The following is a 22738-nucleotide window of genomic DNA, read 5'->3' as shown; positions in this document are numbered from 1 at the left end:
AAGCTCAGTGGTTTAGACCACAGTGCCACCCGCGTCCTCAGTGCATGCCCTTCTTCAGCACCCCATATCTCACCTGTAATCTTCCAGGTAGCCGATTTGTTCTGCTAGGACGCTGGGTGTGCTGCGTGCCTCGCCCCAGAAAGGGATGCCATCCAGCGTTTGCGCTACTGCCTCTGCCTGGCGGCGTGTGTTCCGCACCACGGCCACCAGCTCAGTTCGTGGGGACAGCGTCTCCTCCAGCTGGGTCAGCTCCCCCCGTACGGTCGCCGAGAGCAGCTCCACCGTCTCAGACACCTGTGGGTAGAAAAGAGGAGAGTCGCAAAGCGATGTGTAGGCAAGGAGGAGAAGCCATATGTGCCACATGGCATCGTGTGGCATGCAGGGCCTTGGCACAGATTTGTACACCAGACGCCCGTGGCAAACGCGACGCATTGTGTCCCATGTGCGCCTGTTCACACCGGACCCGAGTGCCAAGCTGCGCTTCGAGAACAGGCTGTCCTTACATCAGCGACAGAATGACTTAACCACAGGGTTAGTCCTGGAGATTGGCTCCCATCTTGCCAGCACTGCAGAACCTTGTCTGCGCTATAGTGGGGGTTGGCGGGGTCAGGCTCTGTGACCTGGATTATGCAAATCAAATGTATCTGCTGAGATGTGTTCATTTCCTTCTTCGCACAGCCAAAGGGAAGAGGACATTTGAAAGTTTATCAATGGCTATGAGGTGCAATATGGAGGAACGCCTTTCCGCGTTCAGAGGCGAGACTCCCACTGGTTGCATCACACCAAGGGGGCCAGCGAACACAGAGCGTTGGATTAGATGGACTCGCACCCTTGGTGTGCCAGATGCCATGACCTTGCCTTCCCCATAGTGGGAGGGAATCCAGTGTCGTGCTGTTCTAATGTTTTTTCGGTGCCTGTATTTTTGCTTACCCAGTAGAGCCACCTCCTAACCCTGCACACTATTCTGGGGGTTCTCACAACCTCCCAGAGCCGATCTGAGGCATGTGTGTGTGTGTCAGTGTGCAGGGAGAAGGGGAGGGAAAGCCATGCTGTGCCAGCCAAAGTCCTTGTGTGGGCTTCCAGTAGCAGGATGAGTTTGTTCAATCTGAACCAGTAAGTTTCCCCACACCTGGTGGAGGCTGTTCTATTAGGGCCAATGGGCTAGTGCCCTGCCAACGTCATCTCAGCCAGCCCCCACTGCCTGTCTTCTTCCTCAAAAGCAGCCCATAGGCTGGCGGACTGGCTGCCGCCCTTCCTGTTCCTCACTCTCCGTTCTGTCATTGTTGAACTTAACAGGAAGGAGGACGAGTTGGCTCTGCCTATCCTTGGCTCTGGCGCCACCTACTGTTGGCCTCCCTGCCTTCTGCCCAATCAGCCCCAATAGACACTACCCATCACTGCCTGTGCCACACATGGCATTCTCATTCCACTCACCTGCATCACCAATATGCTACAGGTGTTCACCTTTAACACCAAGCGCACTAGGCCTGCCCTTCCAATTTCCCTACAGGCTCTGCTGCTGACCTCTCTGCATGCTGAGCAGGTAGATCTGAAGTGGGATCTTTTCACACATTGGGCTGGATGTGCTTAGATATCTCCTATGCAAACTGGAGCCCTGATCATTCAGTGTTCTGGTTCATCTGTAGAATTGTAAGTGGGTAATAGCTGAATACTGAGAAATCTCCCCTTTGGACCTTCTATTCAGGGTGCTAAGATTCCGTGGTGTGGCCAGAAAGGACAGGGCTGGCTTGCACACCCCGATTCTTCCCTACACTTGCTCTGATAATGTGTGGAGGTGAATGCCTAGACACGGCTTAGCGCTTGCGGCAATCTTAGCTGCCGTGTGCCTTCATATTAGGGGCACTTGCAACATGTCGGACGCATGCTGTGCACATGTCCCTGGAGGGAAGAGGCATGAGTCAAATACCAGTGATCTAGCCATGGGTTGCTTACAGCCAATTTCAACCTACAGTTCCTCTCTGTAAGTGGAGCACAGATTAAAAGCGTATTCAGGGGTAACTGACCATATAAACAAGTGCATGGGGTTTCCCCGCTCATTCGCTCACGCACTCACCAGAGCATCGATGGAGCTTAGTGTGTGGTTGGTGTTCAGCAGCGAGTATGTGACCTGGTACACCCCATCGTTGGTCTCGCTGTTTCCATAGAAACCGATGCCAATCCCAGCACTGCGTTGGGGGGTGGAGAGAGGCAGAGAAATGGATCAGCATGCATGCAGGCTTTGCAGCTGGCATAACCCCGTTCCCAAAACAAGGGGAGGGTGTCCCTTAAATCCTGCATGGCCCCGTATCTGTGCTGCTTGTGCCTGTTTATACCAGGATATAAGAAGCAGAAAGTCCCAGCTGAACGAGGCCAATCACCCATCGAGTGCAGCATCCCATTCTCACAGTCTCCAAGCAGATGTCTATGGGGACTTGAACGCAGGTCCTGCACAGCCCCCTAACACTATGTAACATGGAGCTAGAGTGGCCATGTGTCCTACTTCACAGCAGTGGCATAGCGTGGGAGGTGCGGGGGAGGGGGGCGGCCACACCGGCCGCAACATCTGGGGGGGGGGGCGCTCACACTCGGAGCTCTCTGCCCCTACCTGGCTCCACAGGTTAGGGGGCGCAAATTACTTGCCTTGCCCCGGGTGCTGACAACCCACGCTATGCCACTGCTTCACAGAGGACAGTTCTCTATGTGAAGTACAGAGCCCAGTTCAAAGAAGAACAGCCCTAAGGAGGCGAATGCGGGAAGGGCCCTTGAAGCTGGCCGTCAACAGTTAAGCACCTGTCAGAAGAGGCTCCAAACAGCCCCTCAGTCTCAATAGTTTCCCACACTCTTTGATTCAGAGCTTGCGCACTAAACTGAAAATGCAGAAAGCAGGTGTTTCGCCTGCTTCACCTATGCTATATTCCGGCTCCAAAGAGGTGTTGATCGTTGCACAGTCTTTGAATGGGGGCCTGCCGCAGGGCTTCTCTCGGACCCAGAGAAGGGAGGGGGGGCGGAGTCCGGAGTCCTGGGACCCAGCTGACAGTGCCCTGAAAACAACATAGCAGGAGGCGAAGGCGGGACTTTCCAAAGCAGGCTGCCGCTCTCTCCCTTTTGCAATCGCTTGCAGGGTAGCCTCAGCATCCCGTGCAAGGCCCACCTCTGCCACGATCTGTGGCGAGGGTGGGCAAGGACGGGCAAGGGGACGCAGCGGACATGTGTGGATGCTAACAGGCACCTGTGGACTGGTGGGGGGGCAGGTGCATATTGGATGTGCACTCATCCAGCCCGTGCTTGCAAACGGCTGTGTAGCCGTGCTCCCAAAGAACCCACGGTGGGAACAAGGAGGGATCCTGCAGGCACAATGGAGGGAATCTTTGCCAAAGAAAGAAAGAAAGAAAGAAAGAAAGAAAGAAAGAAGGAGTTGCATCAGGAGAAGTGCTAGTGCAGAAGAGAAGAGCCCGAAGGGACGAGCGCAAAGATGCATTGGGGGAGCAGCATCAAGCCAGGGAGGAAAACGTCTAAGCTCCTTATGGCAACTGGCTGGGGATTGGGAAGGGATTTGCACAGAGAGGGAACAAGTGAGTGTGAAAGGAACAGTGCACAAGAGAGACCCGTTATCTCCCCACTCCACCCCCTCTCTCTTTCCTTCTCTCCCTCCCTCGTCCTGGATTGGGCCACCTATCTGCGCCTGGCTCCTGACAACCGCATTTGCCCACCCCCTGGCTCGCTTCTTAACTGTAATTATGAGCATGCCGGGTGGGTAATTACAGTCTTTCTGGTAATGACACAGGCGTGCGCAGAACAGCTGCAACCAAAATGTATGGGGATTAGCACAAGAGGGACCAAAAATACCGGTGGTTCTTCCTTCAGTCAGAACTGCCCTTCTCCGTACATTCATCCACCTGAGCCCCACTCCATGGGGCAGTTCGCCCGAGTTCATGGACGGCTAGTTTTTGTTCTTATCTGGTGATTTTTTCCTAGGCTAGGGATTTCTTGTTTGTTTGTATTTTAGTATTTTATCCAGGTTTCCCAGGATTATGTGCAGGATTGGTGATGAATCAGACTAGATGAATGCACAGCTCCTGCTCTTCTTCCATTTATCTCTCACAACCTTCCTCCCTTCCCACCTGTTGCTCAACCCCAAGATCCTTAAGGTAAAGGTAAAGGGAACCCCTGACCACTAGGTCCAGTCGTGGCCGACTCTGGGGTTGCGGCACTCATCTTGCTCTATTGGCCGAGGGAGCCGGCGTACAGCTTCTGGGTCATGCGGCCAGCATGACTAAGCCGCTTCTGGCGAACCAGAGCAGCACATGGAAACGCTGTTTACCTTCCCGCCGGAGTGGTACCTATTTATCTACTTGCACTTTGAAGTGCTTTCGAACTGCTAGGTTGGCAGGAGCAGGGACCGAGCAAAGGGAGCTCACCCTGTCACGGGGATTTGAACTGCCAACCTTCTGATTGGCAAGCCCTAGGCTCTGTGGTTTAACCCACAGCGCCACCCGTGTCCTTAAATGCCACCAATTCAGTGATGCTATACTGACATTACATACGCAGGTGCTTGTCAATAGACACTTTTTCTGATCCCCCATGGCAAGGGATGGGAACCTGGAGCTCTCCAGATGTTGCCAGACTCCAATTCCCACCAACCCCACTCAATGGTAGGGGATTATGGGAGTTGTAGTCCAGCAACATCTGGAAGGCCTCCTTGTGATTTGAACATATTTGTTCATTCACTACCTTCTGGAGCAGCAGAAAAACAAAATGTTCCATTTTCTATGTGACTCCCTTTTAAATATTTGAAGACAACTGTTATACAATGACTCTTAATGGTTACTTCTTCAGTACCTGCCTTCCACCTTTCCTCATAGGGTTTGGCATCCTGGCCCCGCACCCTCTCTGTCTTCTAGATGCATCCCACGGTTTCTATATCTTTCCTAAAATAAAAAAGGTAAAAGTACCCCTGCCCGTACAGGCCAGTCTTGACAGACTCTAGGGTTGTGCGCCCATCTCACTCAAAGAGGCCAAGGGCCAGCGCTGTCCGAAGACACTTCCGGGTCACGTGGCCAGTGTGACATCGCTGCTCTGGCGAGCCAGAGCCGCACACGGAAACGCCGTTTACCTTCCCGCTAGTAAGCGGTCCCTATTTATCTACTTGCACCCGGGAGTGCTTTCGAACTGCTAGGTTGGCAGGCGCTGGGACCGAACAACAGGAGCGCACCCCGCCGCGGGGATTCGAACCGCCAACCTTTCGATCAGCAAGCCCTAGGTGCTGAGGCTTTTACCCATAGCGCCACCCGTGTCCCGCGTTTCCTAAAATAGGCTACCCATTTTAGGTACTCCAGGCAAGGCCTGACCAAAGCCCCTTGCAATCACAACAGTATATGGCTGTGTTATGCCTTTAAACCACCTTCAAAGCATATCCTTCCACTCAAAAGAATTCTGGGCCCTGTAGTTTATCCCTCATGACATTGCAATTCCCAGAAACCCTTAGCAAACTACAGTGACCAGTATTCTTTGAAGGAAACAATGTGCTTCAAATGTGCTTTCAAGGTCTAGTGTGTACAAGTTGATGCAACCCAGAATTGCATTTATCCTTTTAGCTGCTGTACCATTGTTACACCAGTGTTTGAATTATGGGGAGGGGGGGTGATAGGCAAGTTCTTTGTACCCTCCTCCCCAAATTTGGCCAGATCATTGGTCCCTCATAACCCTACTAAAATTAGTAGCAAAAGGGGCTTTTTGCAATAGGAAAGAGGGAGATAGGTCAGGCCTGTCCTCCCTTTGAGTCAACATTGAGTTACGCTCCGTGGGCTGAGTGGGAATCAATCCTTTTCAGGGAAGATCACTCTGACAGGAGTTTGGCTTCACCCTGAACTCACTCAAGCAGCCTCTCAACTAGTCACCTCATCTGTCTGAGTGTCCAGGCTCTCACATCCATCCTGGCCAGCTCTGAGGATCCAAGGCTGGCGCCAGGGCCATGATCCCAGGGCCACGATCCCAAGGAGGTTGTGGGCATGCCCGCGAGGGAAATCTCAGTTGGCATGCCCGGCCTGAGCTCTCCCCCAAATCCTGGAGCCAGCACTGCATTCACAGATCCACCTGCTCTCCCTTCACACACCAGCCCCCAGCCATTCTCCCTTTCTCTCTCCTTTCATTCACCCCTCCATTCACGTACCCACCCAACTCTCACACAGGTCTTTGCCCACCCCCATCTTTGCCTCTTTCAGTCACACCAGGCCCTCTCTTTCTCTTTCTCCCTAAATCTCATTTCTATGGCAACCACCTCCCTCCTCTCCTCGCCTTGCAGGGTGGGGGAGAGGCAGCACCATTCTCATGATAATGGAGCTTTTTCATTAGATGGGAGGCAGTTCCCAGGCTGAAGGGTGAGGGGATAAAAAAACCAAAAAACCATGGTGTTGGGGGGGGGGCGGGAGAGTGTTCCTGGCTCCAATCCCACCCCCTCCACAGACCCTCTCTATCTACCCCTCTCTTCTCAAAGGAGTCGGGAGTCTTGGTTCCCACCCTACCCTTCCCTAAACTCTCCAGAGCACATTCCAGTGGGACAAGAAAAAAGAAACTTTATATCTGGGCCTCAAGAGTCTCAAAATCTCCATGTCTGGGAGATTGGTCAATTACCTGTTCTGGATAGGTTTGCACTCCCTCTGATGGAACAACTTTGTAGCTTAGGTGGACTCCCTGATCCATCTTTGTCACTGGAGGCTCAAATGAACTCTGTGGCTAGGAGAGCAAGCTTTGGTTGTGGCACCAGCTGTGACCATTCTTGGACCAGGATAGCCTGATGACAGTGATCCATGCATGGATAACCTCTCAGCTTGATTACTGAATGGTGCTTTCTGTAAGGCTGCCCTTTTCTCTGGTCTGGAAGCTGCAGCCAGTGCAGGAATGCAGCACCCAGATGGCTCACAACTTGGGCCCAAAACATCTTAATGTTGACACCGGGAAAGGTCCCGGAACAGATCAACAGTCTGTCTGTGAGCACTTAGAAGAGGATGCTGTGATTACTAAGACCCAGCATGGGTTTCTCAAATATAAGTCATGTTAGACGAGCCTCTCTCATTTCAGGGGAATGCTTCAGTAAAGCTTTTGACCAAGTTCCTCATGGTGTTGTTATTTGTTTGGGGTGTTAAGCTGTAGGTCGTCTCCTCTGATGCCAGGATCCAGCAAGTGTTAAAAGCTAATCAAGCCATCTAATTCCTGGAAGAGCCAAGCTAACTTCCTGGTGAGGTGATGGGGGATTAAAGACGAAACCATGAATGCAAATGTTACCTTTATTCAGGAGGCAAGTTTACACCCACCCACACCACTACGTGTCTTCCATCGAGGCAACCAAGAGGCATGGTCTGGGTTCAAGGACAATGTTCTAACCCAGCAAAACCCTCAAGGAGGGTATGAACTGGGGCTGGTGAGGGGGTGTGGCCTGTAGGGGGAAGAGTTTGGCTTGGGGAGAGCTCCGAGAGTCAGATAGAGAGGGCTGAATTTGCCCCCAACCCCTGGCCAGAGGTTTCCACCACAATTCTGGATGGCTAGCATAGATAGCTCCATTAGGGTTTGGTGGCAAGATTGTTCTGTCTTTGGGACAGTGATGCTCACTAGATACCGTTTTGATTTGTAGTTGCTGCTGGTGCCTTACTCTGTTCTCCCAAACCACTCATCTCCCCCTCCTGACCCTCGGCCCTCTTCCTGTTTCCGTCCACTAGAACTCTCTACCACTCCAGAGGACCCAGTCAGTCGTCTTGGCACTTCATTTGGATGAGCAAATGACCATTTACTGCTCCAGGCGGGTTTCCGTGCAGAGGACGGGTGGCATCTGGCTGCTGGAGCCCCCGCGCCTATCCGTCTGGAAGGGTTATTTCTCCCTGGGCTGGATGAATAAAGGTCCTCATGCTAAAAATATCTCCTAGCCACCCGCTCTTTCGATGCTCTCCAAAGAGCAAAGGGATCGCATAGGTTACCCATCCGCACAGTGTGGGGTGAGACGGACAGTTCTGTGAAATGTAGTCTTAGTTCAGAGATAGCAGGGATTGAATGCGGCGGAGAAATTAAGCTTAGGCTGTTTCTGCAGCCACAGCCTTAAACTGTTTTTTTCCTCCCTCTTCGCCTCAGGGTTGGAACAAGTTCTCTTGCAGCTCTATGATTCTGTTTTTGGATGCTTAAAAATCTGTGCTGCAAAGTGAATTGGAAGACCAGCATAGAGGGGCAAGAGGAGATGAGTTTCCTATGACTATCCCACTTACACTGTTTTTTCAGTGCTAGAAACTTCCCTCCTCACAAGTTGCCGTTGTTGTTGTTGTTGTTTGGTTGTTATTGTTGTTTTACCCGTGTTGACAAAAGATGCAGGTATCCCAAACTTTTTCTGAGGAGGGGTAAAAGTAGCTGGAAAAGGAGAGACTTTTCATCTTCAGGAATCAGTCTTGTGCTTCAAATTGCAGCCTCGGCAGCTTCGTTGTATTTAAAACAAAAGCAACTAAAACAAATAGCAGGAAATATAAGATCACAGGAATGTTGTTGTTGTTGTTGTTCTGCCCATCTGACTGGGTTGCTCCAGCCACTTTGGGTGGCTACCAACAAAATATTAAAAACCATAAGGTAAAGGTAAAGGGACCCCTGACCATTAGGTCCAGTTGTGACTGACTCTGGGGTTGCGGCACTCATCTCACTTTATTGGCCGAGGGAGCCGGCGTACAGCTTCCGAGTCATGTGGCCAGCATGACTAAGCCGCTTCTGGAGAACCAGAGCAGTGCACGGAAACGCTGTTTACCTTCCCGCCAGAGTGGTACCTATTTATCTACTTGCACTTTGACGTGCTTTCGAACTGCTAGGTTGGCAGGAGCAGGGACCGAGCAACGGGAGCTCACCCTGTCGCGGGGATTCGAACCGCCGACCTTCTGATTGGCAAGTCCTAGGCTCTGTGGTTTAACCCACAGCACCACCCGCGTCCCATTAAAAACCATAAAATGAAACAATTCACAACAACAACAAGCTGCCTTAAACTGAGTCAGGCCATTGCTCTATCTAGCTCATTATTGCCTATACTGACTGGCAGAAGCTCTCTGGGGTTTCAGTCCAAGGTCTCTCCCATCCCCATCTGCAGGTGCCTGGGATGGAAACCTGGGGCATTCAGGACGCAAAGTAGATGTCCTAACGCTGAGCTACAGTCCTCCCCCAACATGTCCTAAAGCTACACAGAATGTACAGTTCTATCTTCAGTGAACTCTGGGAATGATCAGTGTTGGCCCAAGACACTTTTCTGCTTGATGCAGAGCTCAAGTGCCCCCCTACTGCCAACACTTTTTTAAAGTCTTGCTGCTCCACTCGGAACCAACCTCTGAATTCACCTACAATTCCACACATGGTGTAATGCAGGCATAGGCAACCTCAGCCCTCCAGATGTTTTGCGACTACAACTCCCATCACCCCTGACCACCGGCCTGTTACCTAGGGATGATGGGAGTTGTAGTCCCAAAACATCTGGAGGGCTGAGTTTGCCTATGCCTGGTGTAATATGAAGCAGGTCACTTGCCCTGCTGCATGGCAGGGCTGCATCTTGACAATGGAAAGGTCAGGGAGAAGCATCCGCAGCAAGACAGTCCCTAGCACTCTCACCAACTCCCAGGACTCCTTCCTGGAAGCTGTCATAGTTAAACGGGTATAAAAGAGATGTCTGCAGTGTAAACATGTCCCCTAGGACATGCCAAGAAGCCTGCATGAGTGTCCAAGAAAGAGTAAGAAACATTTCGGGTGGGGAGCTAGTAATATTCTAGCAATAGGAAAGTGTAATGTTCTAAACATTGTAGGCTAACATGTGAGATAAGGAACCTGAGGCCATGGCCATATTACCAAATAGGCAGAGCAGGCACCGGCCTATGGGCCCCACACCTTTTAGGGGGCCCATGACAACGGATCAAAATAATATTGATTTGATCTTGAAAGAAAATTACAACCAAGTATTAGGAGATAATTTGCAAGGGCTCCCCTCCACCCAGATTTTGACTGCCTAGGGACCTCCACTGGGTTTAATCCAGCACGGCCCGAGGCCCACAAGATGAATGATGGACTCCAACTCCCATCAACCCCAACCAGCAAGTCCAGTGGTCTGGGATGATGGGAGCTGGAGTCCAGCACCATCTAGAAAACCACCAGTTTGCAAATCCTGTTCTAGCAAACACCAAGGTGCTAATTAAAAGCAGGGTACTACAAATATGTGCTACACAGGGATCTCTAAACATAGGATTAAAATCCTCTGCAGCTTTCTAGAAAGGGGGGGGGGGGGAGCAAACGGAACCAGCATGTGTTATTTCTGATTACAGGCCAATTATAATCCACTAACTAATTGCGCTTTTGAATGACAAGAATGAAACAGATACTGCTTCATCAAGGGGGAATTACTAACCATGTAGTTATGCTTCTGCACAAGGAACTAGTAATAATCATAGAAACCCCACGATGAGGGGGATGGTAATGGAGGAATAATAAGGGGGTAACAAACATGTAGTGAAGACCACCAAAAAGAGGAATTAGACAAATTCATGGAGGACAAGGCTATGAATGGCAGCTGAGCATGATGGCTATGCATGGCCTCCAGCATCAGAGGCACTCTGCACCTGAATACCAGTTTCTGGGGATCACGAATGGGAGAGCGCTATTGCCATGTTTCCTAGTTACAGTCTTTCCCTGGGCATCCCATGGGCCACTGTGAGAATGGAATGCTAGGCTAAATAGGCCTGATTCGAGTAGGGCCCCTCCTATGTCCTCATCTAGAAAGGGCGTAGTAAGTTCTGGTTAGAACTGCCTACAAACGTAGTAACTGCATTCAAGTTCTAGCAATAACCTAGCAACAAGCAATGAAAAGGTTCTAGTAACAAGAGACGAACAATTTTGTAACAGCAAAGGACTTCGTTCCAGAGAACACTGCAATGTTGGTCTGTTTCTGTTGCTACTTGTACAGGCATCGAGCGCCAACGCTGTACAAAGTACTAAGGATCTACTATATAATCTGCTAATGAGAGGGAGTCCGTCATGTTTCGGTAACAAATGTGAGCTAGTACAAAGTGCCGCGGCTGGTTTTGACCAGAGCCAGTTATTTGGATGAAGCAGTTCTGGGCTTGTGGCAGCTTCGCAGGCTACCAGTCTGTTTCCAAGCACAATTCAAAGTGCAGATTGCAGCCTTTATAGCTCTAAATCAAGGCATTGGGAACCACAGGCTCTGAGGCCACACTCCTTTCTAGGCCATACATATCACTGGCCCTGCTTTGCACCCTCCTCAACTTGTTTTTTGCCTGGCTGGACTGTGTCCTTGACCTTTGATAATGCCCTTTTCTCTTTTGGTATGTATGGAGTGTTAATTTTGGACTGCCTTTTGTTGATTGCTGCGTATTGTCTTGTCTTGTATTTGTTTTGTTCTGTTTTTAAAACTAATAAAGCATTTAAAAAAAATAATGCCCTTGGTTGCCTGGCTGAAGGATACAGAGCAGGGTGTACTGGTAAGTGCGTTTGAAAACTAGCCTGCTGTGCAAAGGTAAAATTGGCATTCATTGCTCTGCCTACATTTGCTCACCGCTGGTGGGTGGCCCCCAGGAGGTTTCCTAGCAGGGAATGTGGCCCTCAGGCTTACAAAGCTTTCCAGCCCTGCTCTAAATGGTTTAAGGGTTGCTCTGCCACCTACAGAAATGCATTCTGTCATCTGTAGTCCAATTGGTTCAACTCTTCCTGCTCAGGGTTCTGTCAACCCATTTCCATCTCCAAACAGTCCTGGGACAGTGCCTCTTAAGTAGACTATATATATGCATGCAAACAAGTACACACACTTTGCTTTCAGCTGTCTTGGAGTGACTTTGTGTCTAATCTACTGAGCCTGGGAGCAGGCAGTTGGGAGGCATCTGGAGAAGCAAAAAGGAGTGCAAGGCCCATTTAGAAAAGCCATGTATCCTTACATTACAGAGGACAGTCCTCTTTAGACTCTACCATCTATTTGAAAGAGTTCTCCATCTGAAGATCTGTCTGATCCAAATTCAGCTTAAAAAGCCATAAGAAGAGAGGGAGAGCAGGAGCAGCTTTGAAGTTGTCCATCAGCACTTAGCACAGGGGTCAGCAAACTTTTTCAGCAGGGAGCTGGTCCACTGTCCCTCAGACCTTTGCGGGGGACAGACTATATTTCGGGGGGGGGGGAGAGATGGACGAATTCCTATGCCCCACAAATAACCCAGAGATGCATTTTAAATAAAAGGCATTTTAAATAAAAGAATTCCCCAGAAATTCTGCTCATGTAAAAACACACTGATTCCTGGACTGTCTGCAGACCGGATTTAGAAGGCGATTGGGCCAGATATGGCCCCTGGGCCTTAGTTTGCCCACCCATGACTTAGCACTTGGACAGCAGACTCAACCGCCATCACAGGCCACCTCTTCAAGAGTCTTGCCCACTAGGATGAGGTGCATCGTATTTCTGTTGAAATTATAATAACCACATCTAAATTTGCACAGGTACATCTAAATCAGCACATGCAAATCCGATGCAAATCCAAGCCCCCGTTTCCCCCAGTGATGCTTTTCTTCTTTTTGGCAGTGAATAAGTGGCCACCTGATCTCTCCTGGTGTGAGAATAGCACTTGTGACACAGGCCAACCACCCCACAGAACAGGACTACAGCCACAAGGGACAAGCTTGGAAGCAGCAAGTTCCATTCCGATAAAAAAGCAAATGGAAAACATTTCTATGTGAATGTTTTTGAGGTGTGGTATATAGCTCACATATCTTAGTACAGGCTGCTATTCAGATAGCTCCCGCAGCTTGCTTGCACAACTAACTATCCTAAGATAACCCCTGAACTTACACCAACCTCAAGCAGCTTGTTTACATGTCCAAGAGGAGAATCAGATTCTGAAGTGAGTTAGGAAAAAAAGAAGTTAACAACCCCCAGCCAGCATATGGGCGTCTTAATGCCAATATTACACTCTTCCCATTTATTTTTAAATGAAAAGCGGCCATGGGAAGCTGTCAGTTTCGAGTAGAAAAAACGGCAGCAGAGGGAGGGAGGCTGCTTAACTATTTCCTCCCCTCTGCTTTTTCAAATCAAAATTACTTCCCCCAATCTGTTTTTCTACCTCGGGAGAGCTTATATATATTTCCTCTGTGGGCTGCAGGCGAATTTGAGCGCAAAAACAATCAGAGGAGAATTGGTTACTCACAGTTTCTCCCCCACTGTTTGTCTGCTCCCAGTTGCAGATTCCCATGGCTTTTCATTTTAAAAATAATAAACCAAAAACCGGGAGACTTGTTACGCTCTGCTCCCGTTTAATGTCTAGCTTGGCCTTCCATCACACATCCTTAAGCTAACTGTCCAGGGTTGCTCACACAAGTAACAGAGTTTCTCATCAGCACTGCAAACTCGGCATAGCTGAGAAGACACCCTTGCTGTGACCACACACCACAGTTGAGAGGCTTGCTACCCTGGAGAAAACCATTACCAATGAACCAAGACAGGCAGCACTGTGGTAGTTAGTGCTTGTTCTTCACAATAAACACCTGGGGGCAAGGACGCCACAGCGTTCCTTTAATACTTGTATTGGTGGGAGTATTTTGGAAGGAAGAATTTCAGCAAGGGCAGCTTTTTTTTTTCCTGACAGGAGAAACAACAGAAAAAGCTGCCCTTGTTCAAATTCTTCCTTCCACTACACAACTGTTAAAGGAGCCTTTCCCCTGTATTACACCTGGCAATCTCATAATTAATATCCTCGCCCTGTCTTGAACCCATGACCCCAGGCTGTCGCTCATGACGGTTAAGTAACGTCCCTAGCAAGGTGGGGGCCACAAAATGTCATTAGCATAAATGGTGCGGCCTGTATGTAAAGCACGGGCCTTCCTCTAAGGCCGAAGCCAGCACTTAGCAACCCCTTAGCAACAGCTTTTGTTCCTCGCGCCATGGGCCGATCCCGAGTCCATTGTTGGGCCTCTGTGCTGTTGGGAGGATTTGGAGCGATTGTGTGGTGGGGCAGGGTCTCTTTAAGCACTCTTCCCCCATGCTCCCCCACCTACCCCAATTGGGGCCAAGGACACAGAGGAGCCATTATTCCCGCCATGAATGGGTACAGTCTTGGCATGAATGGGAGCCTTATTTTTTTTGTGGTTGCTGGGCTCGTTCCCAAAGCGGCTGGGAATGAACCCCGATGCGACCCTTGTCAAATCAGGACAGGGATGGGGTGTTCTTGGGAAGAGGAGGTGTGGGGAGGGGAGGAAAGGAGCTAGTTTTCCCTAATGAGAAAATGGGGAACATGCATTGGCGCAGATTTGCTGCAGCGTTTGGGTTCCGGTAGAAAGAGGAGAGCGTGTATAGAGACAGAGAAAGTTGCCTTATGCTGAATCCATCTAGGTCAGAATTCTCTGCACTGACTTTAAGATGCCATCCCTGGAGACGTCAGGACCACAGGAGCTGGTCTGGGGACCCGGAGTAGCCAAGCTGCTGAGGAGGGGTGACACAGTGACAAAAGGGCTACTTGTTTGGTGTTCTGGAGAGAGGCTGCCTGCCTGCTTTCATTGGCTGAAGGTACAATGGTACCTCGGGTTAAGAACCTAATTCATTCTGGAGGTCCATTCTTAACCTGAAACTGTTCTTAACCTGAGGTACCACTTTAGCTAATGGGGCCTCCTGCCGCCGCGGCCGCACTGCCACCACATGATTTTTGTTCTCATCCCGAAGCAAAGTTCTTAACCTGAGGTACCATTTCTGGGTTAGCGGAGTCTGTAACCTGAAGCGTCTGTAACCCGAGGTACCACTGTACTGGAAACTGCTGCCTTAGACTACACATTTCCAACTATTTCTGTTCTGCAGCCTAGTTCATGCATAACACTAAGCCAAGCTACAGCTTAGTGAGGATGAGGAAGAGTGCTGGTAAACATTTAGAAAAAAACATTTGCTCCTCCTCCAGTACTACTGCTGTCATACTACCGGGTGCTAATGGTTTGGCTTGATGTTTCATCCAAACCTGGGCTGTTGTTTGTTCTCCTCCAAACAAACCACAAACCGTAACTAAGTTTCCTTCTTGGCTTTCTGCTCTCAGTTTGCTTGTGGGAGACAAACCCTGAGCCTAAGTTCAGACTTAACACTAAACCAAACCACAGCTTAGCTCCCAGTAGCTTGGATGGGGCAGCGTGAAGCAGCCACAATTTTCTCTCTATGTTTATTTATTCACACCTAGCCATAGTTTAGCTTCGTATTACATACAAACCAAGCCAGCGTATACTACTAATTGTCTTATTATGATCATGCACCAAAATTTTACAGGGGGAGAGAAACAGCTGCATTGTGTGCCAGCCCATCATCCTCTGTAACATCATCATGATGGTTCCATTGTCCTTCGCTTCATCACTGAACTGGCTTTTGATGGCACTAAAGGTAAAAAAAAATATTAACTGGGACTCCCACAGATTTGCCATGGGGAATATTCTAAGAGGCAGAGGTAACAGAACCCTAACAATAGGCCTCGTTGTCAATGTGAAAGTTCTAATTAGTTTTGGATCTGCAGAGCGGCTCATCTCTCTGTATCTGCCAAGCTCCTTGAAGTTCATTTTTGAGTGAGAAATCTAGGAATCATAGGGCAATTCTGCTGATCTCACTTGTCTGGGCCAGTCATCCAACAGTCTCTGAACTTAAAAGAATTTGACACTGTCAGTTTAATAAAGGCTTTGTAAATTTTGTGATGTATGTGCGTGTGTGTGTGTGTGTAGTCTAAGGGGAAAAGTCATACCCAACATGTTTCTAGGGGGAGGAGAAGGAAAAGATCAAGGACATTCTTGTTACTAATATTGTAAAGATTGGTTTGGAGACCATGTAGTGCACACAGACATCCGTCTGTCCATACTGAGTGTTAGTCATTGCATATACGAGAGAGACAGAGACAGAAAGAGGGAGAGAGAGAGACAGAGAGAGAGATGCACATCACTGTCAATTTAAAATGAGGGCGGAGAAAGAATTTTAAGCACAAGGATACTTTTAGTTTAGAGTTTCTAGGTTTACTGAAGAAGTCTGGGGTCTTGTGGATCAAAAAAGGAGGTTAAAACAGGGGTGGGGAAAGTAAGGAACCATGCTAGAGAAAGGGAACAAGATCTAAAAGGCTGCAGAAATGGAAGGAAAGGAGAACTGGGAGCCAGGATTTCTTAAAGTTGGGATTTTGTACAGTATGTTCCGAGAGCCAAACTGACACGCGGCATCATTGAGCAGCCTCCCAACAGCCCCTACACACACACACACACACACACACACACACACACACATGAAATTCACCTTAAGGTCTCCCACAGCACCTGTCATTTGGTCCCAACTGATCCTATTTATGAGGTTTAGTTGCTATGTGTCCTGCTGTCTGTCCTTGGCAAACCACCCTATTTATCTTGAACCTGTTCCTTGTTTTGGGGACATGTCTGAGATGCATATGTACAACGTGGTTGTTGTATGCACATACATGTACTCTAGTTATGCAGGTTCCAGGCCTCTGATGGTTAAATATCAGAGTGGGGAACAGATGCCTCCCTGCTTCGAGCACCCATGCCACATGCACGTCAAGGCACGAACTTGGACCAGAAATGGCAACTGCACTGCTTTCCTTCCATCTGCTGGTGCCTAGTTAGCAAATGCTGCTGAACGTGTTTGAGTTGCTACTTTTCTATAATAAGTACAACCAGATCCATTTGGAGCTTAAACATTCTGCTAAGACAATCCTTAAGCTTTCCAAAAAGGAAACCGTCATGATTATTCTACCAGCGCACACCCTCCTTCGGAAACCAGTGTAGAACATGCAATTGCATAGTAAATGAATGAATACACTGTACAGCAGGTGGGGGGCGTTTTCTTTAACAGGGTGTGCTGCTGACAAGCACTCAGGTAGTGACATTTGATGTGGGAATAAGCAAGAACAACAGGAGAACTAGCAGATTCTCCCTTCTTTAAAGGAACCCAAGGGAGAAATGAGATACACCACTGAACAGCTCCATACGCACCATAGGTTTAAAGCATGTTCTTTCCCCCAAGAAACCTGGGAGCTGCAGTTTAAGGCTACTGGGAACTATAGTTCTGCGCAGCGTAAGCTACAGTGCCTAGGATTCTTTGAGTGGGTGGGGGATGTGTTTTAAAAGCTTGGTGTGTACACAGATACTGTCACCACTCTTGCTAGGATTCCGGTAGGTTATTCACTTTTGGATTAATTTATTTTTAAGTGAAGCATATATGTTTAGTCACCTAAATATTAATTCGGTGCCGTTTATTTGCTTGTTTTAAAGCACAGTCAATTTAATCAGTGTGGTGCAGTGGTCAGAGTGCTGGACTAGGACCCATGAAGACCAAGGCTCAGATCACCACTCAGCAATGAAGTTCACTGGGTGACTTTGGGCTATGTCCAGCCTTAGCCTTAACCTACCTCACAGTGAGGATAAAATTGAGAGCAGGGAGAACTATGCATGCCACGTTGAGCTCCCTGGAGATAAGGTGGGATATAAATATGATAATAAATAAATAAAACTGATAAGGCATTGCAAACCTGCTCCGTGGAAGTGGGGGGATGTGTATGAGAAGAGTAGATTTGTGACGTCACAGTACTGGCCAGTAGGTGCTGTTCACAGCCAGCTTTGGCTTTGGCAAATTCACGAAAACGAGAGTGACTCTGTAGAGGTGTTTCATATGGACAGAACACAGCTGGTGTGTTTGTAGAGCAACTCAAACACTGTTATATCATATACACCCTAACTGTTATAGGTACACAATCCTCCTAATTCTCATCTGTGAAATATTGGGAGGGTACGCTTTTCCTGGCCTCTGGCAAAGGGGATTTCTGCCTTTGAGAGAGGGGAACGACAATGGTGTGTTTCAAATCCTGCACGTTACGGCGAAGTCCGTGTGTGTGTGTGTGTGTACGCTCTAGGGGTAGGGTAATGACGGCAGAGACAACTGTTGTTGGCAGGGCTGGGGGTGTATGTGTGTGTTGCAAGGAGTTCAGGGCTTGGAATAACAAACAGACAAAGGGGCCTGGCGAGGCTGTGACGGGATAGAGAGAATGGGACACAATTTCCTATTCTCCCCGTGGAACAAGAGACCCATTGTGACTTCAGCTTAGGGGGGGGGAAGGGGGTGGAGATGATGAGGGGGCGAATGGGCATCTAGTGTGAGAGACGACAGGAGCGAACCGTCAGAGGCCTGAAAGAAGCAGGGAATGCAATAATATTCCAGTGTTAAGGTCTGGATGAGAGCGCAGGCTTTTCAGCCTTTCCTTTGTAGGCTTATGGGGGGGGGGAGGGCGGGTGTAGAACGGGACTGGAGCTCTTTCCCTTCTAGAAGACTCCAGCTCAGATCTCAGGTTGTTTACCTCAGGTTAAACACCGAGGGACTGAACAAAGCAGGCCGCAACACACCGAGAGATCATACATGTAATGCCAATGACTTTACAAGGAATCCTAGAACTCTGGTTTATGAAGGGTATTGGGAATTGTAGTTCTGTGAGCGATAAACTACCCCAAGGAAGAAGTAAAGCTACTGGGTTTTGCTGCCAGGTGTCTTGTTTAAGGTCCCTGGCGCCTTATGTTTCGCTCTGCCCTTTCCCCCTTCTGTAAGGAGTACCATTTCTATCCTGGAGGACTGACAAGCTTTCGGGGGTGGGGTGGGGGTAGGAGTCTCCCTTTACCAGCAGACGATAACAGCCGCCACACAGCTCCAGGTGACACAGCAAACCCTTTGCGTCTTGCTTTCCTCGTCATCTTCATTGCTGCAGCAGCAGAAGCGGATCAGGTAGACACAGATGAGAACTAGGCTGATGGCAAAGCACAGGCCTGAGACGCTAGCCAGAAACAGCAATGCCTGGAGCGAGAGCAGAGACGAGAAAAAGAAGTGAAAGGAATGGGGCGGCTGATCTTTGGCCTGTAGTTTATCAGCATGTCTGGGGAAACAGGACAATCCGTGTCGTAGTCATCAAACATGAGCTGCACAACCCTCCTTCCTTTGCCAAGTTTCTAGGCCTTAGGAATGAGAAGATGTGTTTAAGAGGCGGTATACAGAGGGTGCAGTAGTTATGCCTCCCTGCATAGCCATGCTTGCAAACACTTTCTATACTGCTATCGTAATGTTGCTTTTGCCCTCTTCCCATATACCGTATTTTTCGCTCTATAGGACATACTTTCCCCCCTCCAGAAATTAAGGGGAAATGTGTGTGCATCCTATGGTGCAAATGTAGGCTCCTTGGCTTCAGCGATAGTAATGTGAAGCCTCCAAAGCGCAGAGGGAGAGCTCCCCCCGCGCTCCAGAGGCTTCGCGTTGCTTTCGCCAGTTTCTCCTGCCGCTTTGCTCTGCGTTGAGCAGAGAGGGGGAGAATTTTTTTCCCCTGTTCACTCCCTCCTATGGTCCTATAGGTACCTCCTCACTGCAAACAAACAAACCCTGCAAAACATGCTTCTTTCCTTTCATGGAGTTTGTTGGGGCAACTTTCGCCTCTTTCTTTTTGGAAAGGAGAAAAAACAAAATAATAATAATATTTTGAGGCTGTTGAATATCCAACTTTGCAGAAAAATTGGGGGGGGGCAATCCTCCCCCTCTGCTCTGCTTTAGTGTGGATTTTACTGCTTACGTATGAAGCTGGCTTGGGATTTTCTTTCAGAAACGAAAGGTGAGCCATGAATATCAAAAATGCATTAAAAGGCACACCACAGCCAGAGCTTCAAATCTTTCAGGAAACATGAAAGGACTTCCACTGCAGGAAAACATTCAGTGAATTTTTATGAGCTGCAGCCTTCTGGAGGTCTACATATCTGTGTGTGATCTTTTGGGGTTTGGCAAAGTGCTTTTGAACTCTAGTTTTGTGTTTGTTGTGTTTTTTTTAATGCTTAATTGTGTTATTGATTCTTCTTCTTTTTTAAAAAGAAGAAGAAGATTGAAAGCCACTTGGAGCTATTTGGTAAAGTGGGATAAAAATTAAATACTAAATCTATTGCAATCTCAATTCTGCAGGAACAGGGTCTAGAATCCCTCCTTCAAAACCTGATTTCCCTGGGCAGGCTTTCATACCACACCATTCTTCAGTCCTCATAGCCCACTTTCTGTAAGCTAAATTACATATAAGTATCTGTTGTATCGGGATGCGGGTGGCGCTGTGGGTAAAAGCCTCAGTGCCTAGGGCTTGCCGATCGAAAGGTCGGCGGTTCGAATCCCTGCGGCAGGGTGCGCTCCCGTTGTTCGGTCCCAGCGCCTGCCAACCTAGCAGTTCAAAAGCACTCCTGGGTGCAACTAGATAAATAGGGACCGCTTACTAGCGGGAAGGTAAACGGCGTTTCCATGTGCGGCTCTGGCTCGCCAGATGCAGCTTGTCACTCTGGCCACGTGACCCGGAAGTGTCTTCGGACAGCGCTGGCCCCCGGCCTAAGTGAGATGGGCGCACAACCCTAGAGTCTGTCAAGACTGGCCCGTACGGGCAGGGGTACCTTTACCTTTTATCTGTTGTATACAAGTCATTGAGGTACAGTATATACAGTTGAAATAAGTGAATATTGTCTCCTTGCTTACGATTTTGTCCATCCCCCTCCGTCCTCCACTGTCTCCCTTAACCCGTGGGCCTCCCAACGTTGTTGAACTACAATTCCCACCATCCCTGCCTACTGACCATGCTTGCAGGAGCTGGTGATGGGGAGTGAAAGTTCAGCAACATATTGACGTTCCCCACACCTGTTTGAGATCATAAGCTCCTTAAAGCTCTTGTGCATTGCAAAACACTATGCACACTAAAGATAAAATGAGAAGAAACATGAAAACTACTACAATCCTATGTGCGCATGTACCTGGCATTAAGCCCAATTAAACACGCTTGCGCTTCTTTCAGAGCAGACTTGCACAAAATCAAGCTTTCTGTGCAAACTTGCAGCTTCATCAGCGCTCAGGACTTGAGAATTTGGAAGCACAAAGGCTGGCATGTGTTATTTTTTTACTGACACAGAAAATGAAGAGTTGGCGCTGGGCCTACCTACAGAATCCCACCACACAAATACCGAAGAATGAAATTTGCACGCATCTTTAAGAAGAGTCCTTTGGATGCTTTCTGAATATCTCCCAACCTTCAGGTGCTAAAGGAGGGGCATCGGGACTCCAGTGGACCCTGGCAGTGTTAATTCTGTCTCATCTACTCCTCTACCACTCCTGACGCATGCACGCACGTGCACACTTACGCAGAAACACACACACTGCAGCTGCTCCACAGCTTTTCTGCATGACACCAAGGCTCAGAGTAACAGCAGGGCACACCCTACCCTGCTTGCTGGTGCCGCCCGAGGCATCACAACAAGAGATGTGGATGGAGGGAAGTGTTTATCTGCCTCGCTGGGCCCTCCCTTCCCATTCCGCAAAGATACAAACAAACAGATTACAGGCAATCTGACAATTTGCCTCAGGCTTAGACACCACAATCTGTGCCCACGGCAGCTGGCAGGGCCAGAGGGAGCGGCTGGAGGGGTCAGGGGGGGTCAGTTGGTTACACTTGCCGGCCTTTCAAGGACTGAAAGCATCACCAGTCCCAGGAATGAGGATGCATCTGAGACTCTGCTTCACACACACAGCTATCCATTCCCTTCCCTCAGAAAACGTACAGTGGTACCTCGGATTAAGAAATTAATTCATTCTGGAGGTCCGTTCTTAACCTGAAACTGTTCTTAACCTGAGGTACCACTTTAGCTTATGGGGCCTCCTGCTGCTGCCACTGCGCCACCACCACACGATTTCTGTTCTCATCCTGAAGCAAAGTTCTTAACCCAAGGTACTATTTCTGGGTTAGCGGAGTCTGTAACCTGAAGCGTCTGTAACCTGAAACGTCTATAACCCGAGGTACCACTGTACAGCTGTACATGCAGACATAGCTCTACATACACCACTTTTAACTGTGGATGGCCTCTATAATAAAATTGCAAAGATGTCGTCACGCTCCTGTTTGTGTGGCCGCCAATAGGTGGCCTCGCAAACTGCAGTGTGGTGACAGAACTGCAAGCAGTCAGCCCAGGTAGGTTGGCTGGCTGGCTGGCTGGCTGGCTGGCAAGCAAGCAAGCAGGTGGCCCCAGCGAGCGACAGAAGAACAGCCGGAACAGGGCAGGGCAACCAACCAGCAACGCTCTGCTGTGCACCTCACATCAATACCATCCTTTCAGCCTCAGCAGCACAAGACATCTGAGGATGAAGAAAAAGCATCAGAGCAGGACAGACGCTGGAGGGCTGCAACAGCCTGTCCTGGCTGTTCCTCTGTAGCTCATCTACGCTGTACTACAAGTCAAACAGCATGGAAATGAGTTAGTTGAGAGTGAGAATGAGGAGGAAGCAAGGAAGCAGGCAGTTCCCACTGGTAGGGAGGAAGGGAAGAAAGGTGATCTCCCCTTCACACACACCCCTCCGCACTCCTTGGTGCTACCACTGGCTGCTGCTGTCAGAAGAAGGCAGAAAAGGCTGCATTTTAAAATGCAGGGTTCCTTCTCGATTTTTGTGTGGCAGCAGCAGGGGTAAATGTGGGGGGGGAAGCTTTTTTCTCTCTTTCACCCCCCCCCCCATGCTCCCACCACTGCTACCTGCTGTCTTTGCTACATGAATGCTGGCTTCTCCATCTCTTTGAGAGGCAACCAAGGCAGAGGGGTTGGAGGATGAATGAAGGGGCTTTCTCCCTTTCATTCCACCCCACCCCCCACCAAGAATGGTGGTGAGATGTAGATGGGGGGGGGGGAGTTT

The 22738-nt window shown here is 49.1% G+C and overlaps 1 protein-coding gene and 1 long non-coding RNA gene across 3 annotated transcripts in view; one reads left to right on the top strand and one right to left on the bottom strand.

Annotated features, from left to right (window-relative positions):
• TTYH1 (tweety family member 1) overlaps positions 1-22738 on the bottom strand; it is a 67913-nt gene that overhangs the window by 25125 nt on the left and 20050 nt on the right. For both annotated transcript variants that reach the window (XM_083411622.1, XM_083411623.1), the window contains exons 2-4: positions 18678-18850; positions 2075-2186; positions 74-294 (exon numbers count right to left, since the gene is read on the bottom strand). In XM_083411622.1, coding sequence (XP_083267748.1) covers positions 74-294; positions 2075-2186; positions 18678-18850 — 506 coding nt within the window. The remainder of the gene's footprint in view (positions 1-73; positions 295-2074; positions 2187-18677; positions 18851-22738) is intronic.
• Positions 12772-19839, top strand: LOC310663630. The gene is made up of 4 exons (XR_014504549.1): positions 12772-14096; positions 15293-15403; positions 17284-17488; positions 19644-19839. It is a non-coding gene; the product is annotated as an uncharacterized lncRNA (long non-coding RNA).

The sequence above is a fragment of the Podarcis tiliguerta genome (assembly GCF_965153285.1).
Source record: "Podarcis tiliguerta genome assembly, chromosome: 13".
NCBI classification, from domain to species: domain Eukaryota; kingdom Metazoa; phylum Chordata; class Lepidosauria; order Squamata; family Lacertidae; genus Podarcis; species Podarcis tiliguerta.
This window is presented reverse-complemented; position numbering and strand designations above follow the sequence as displayed.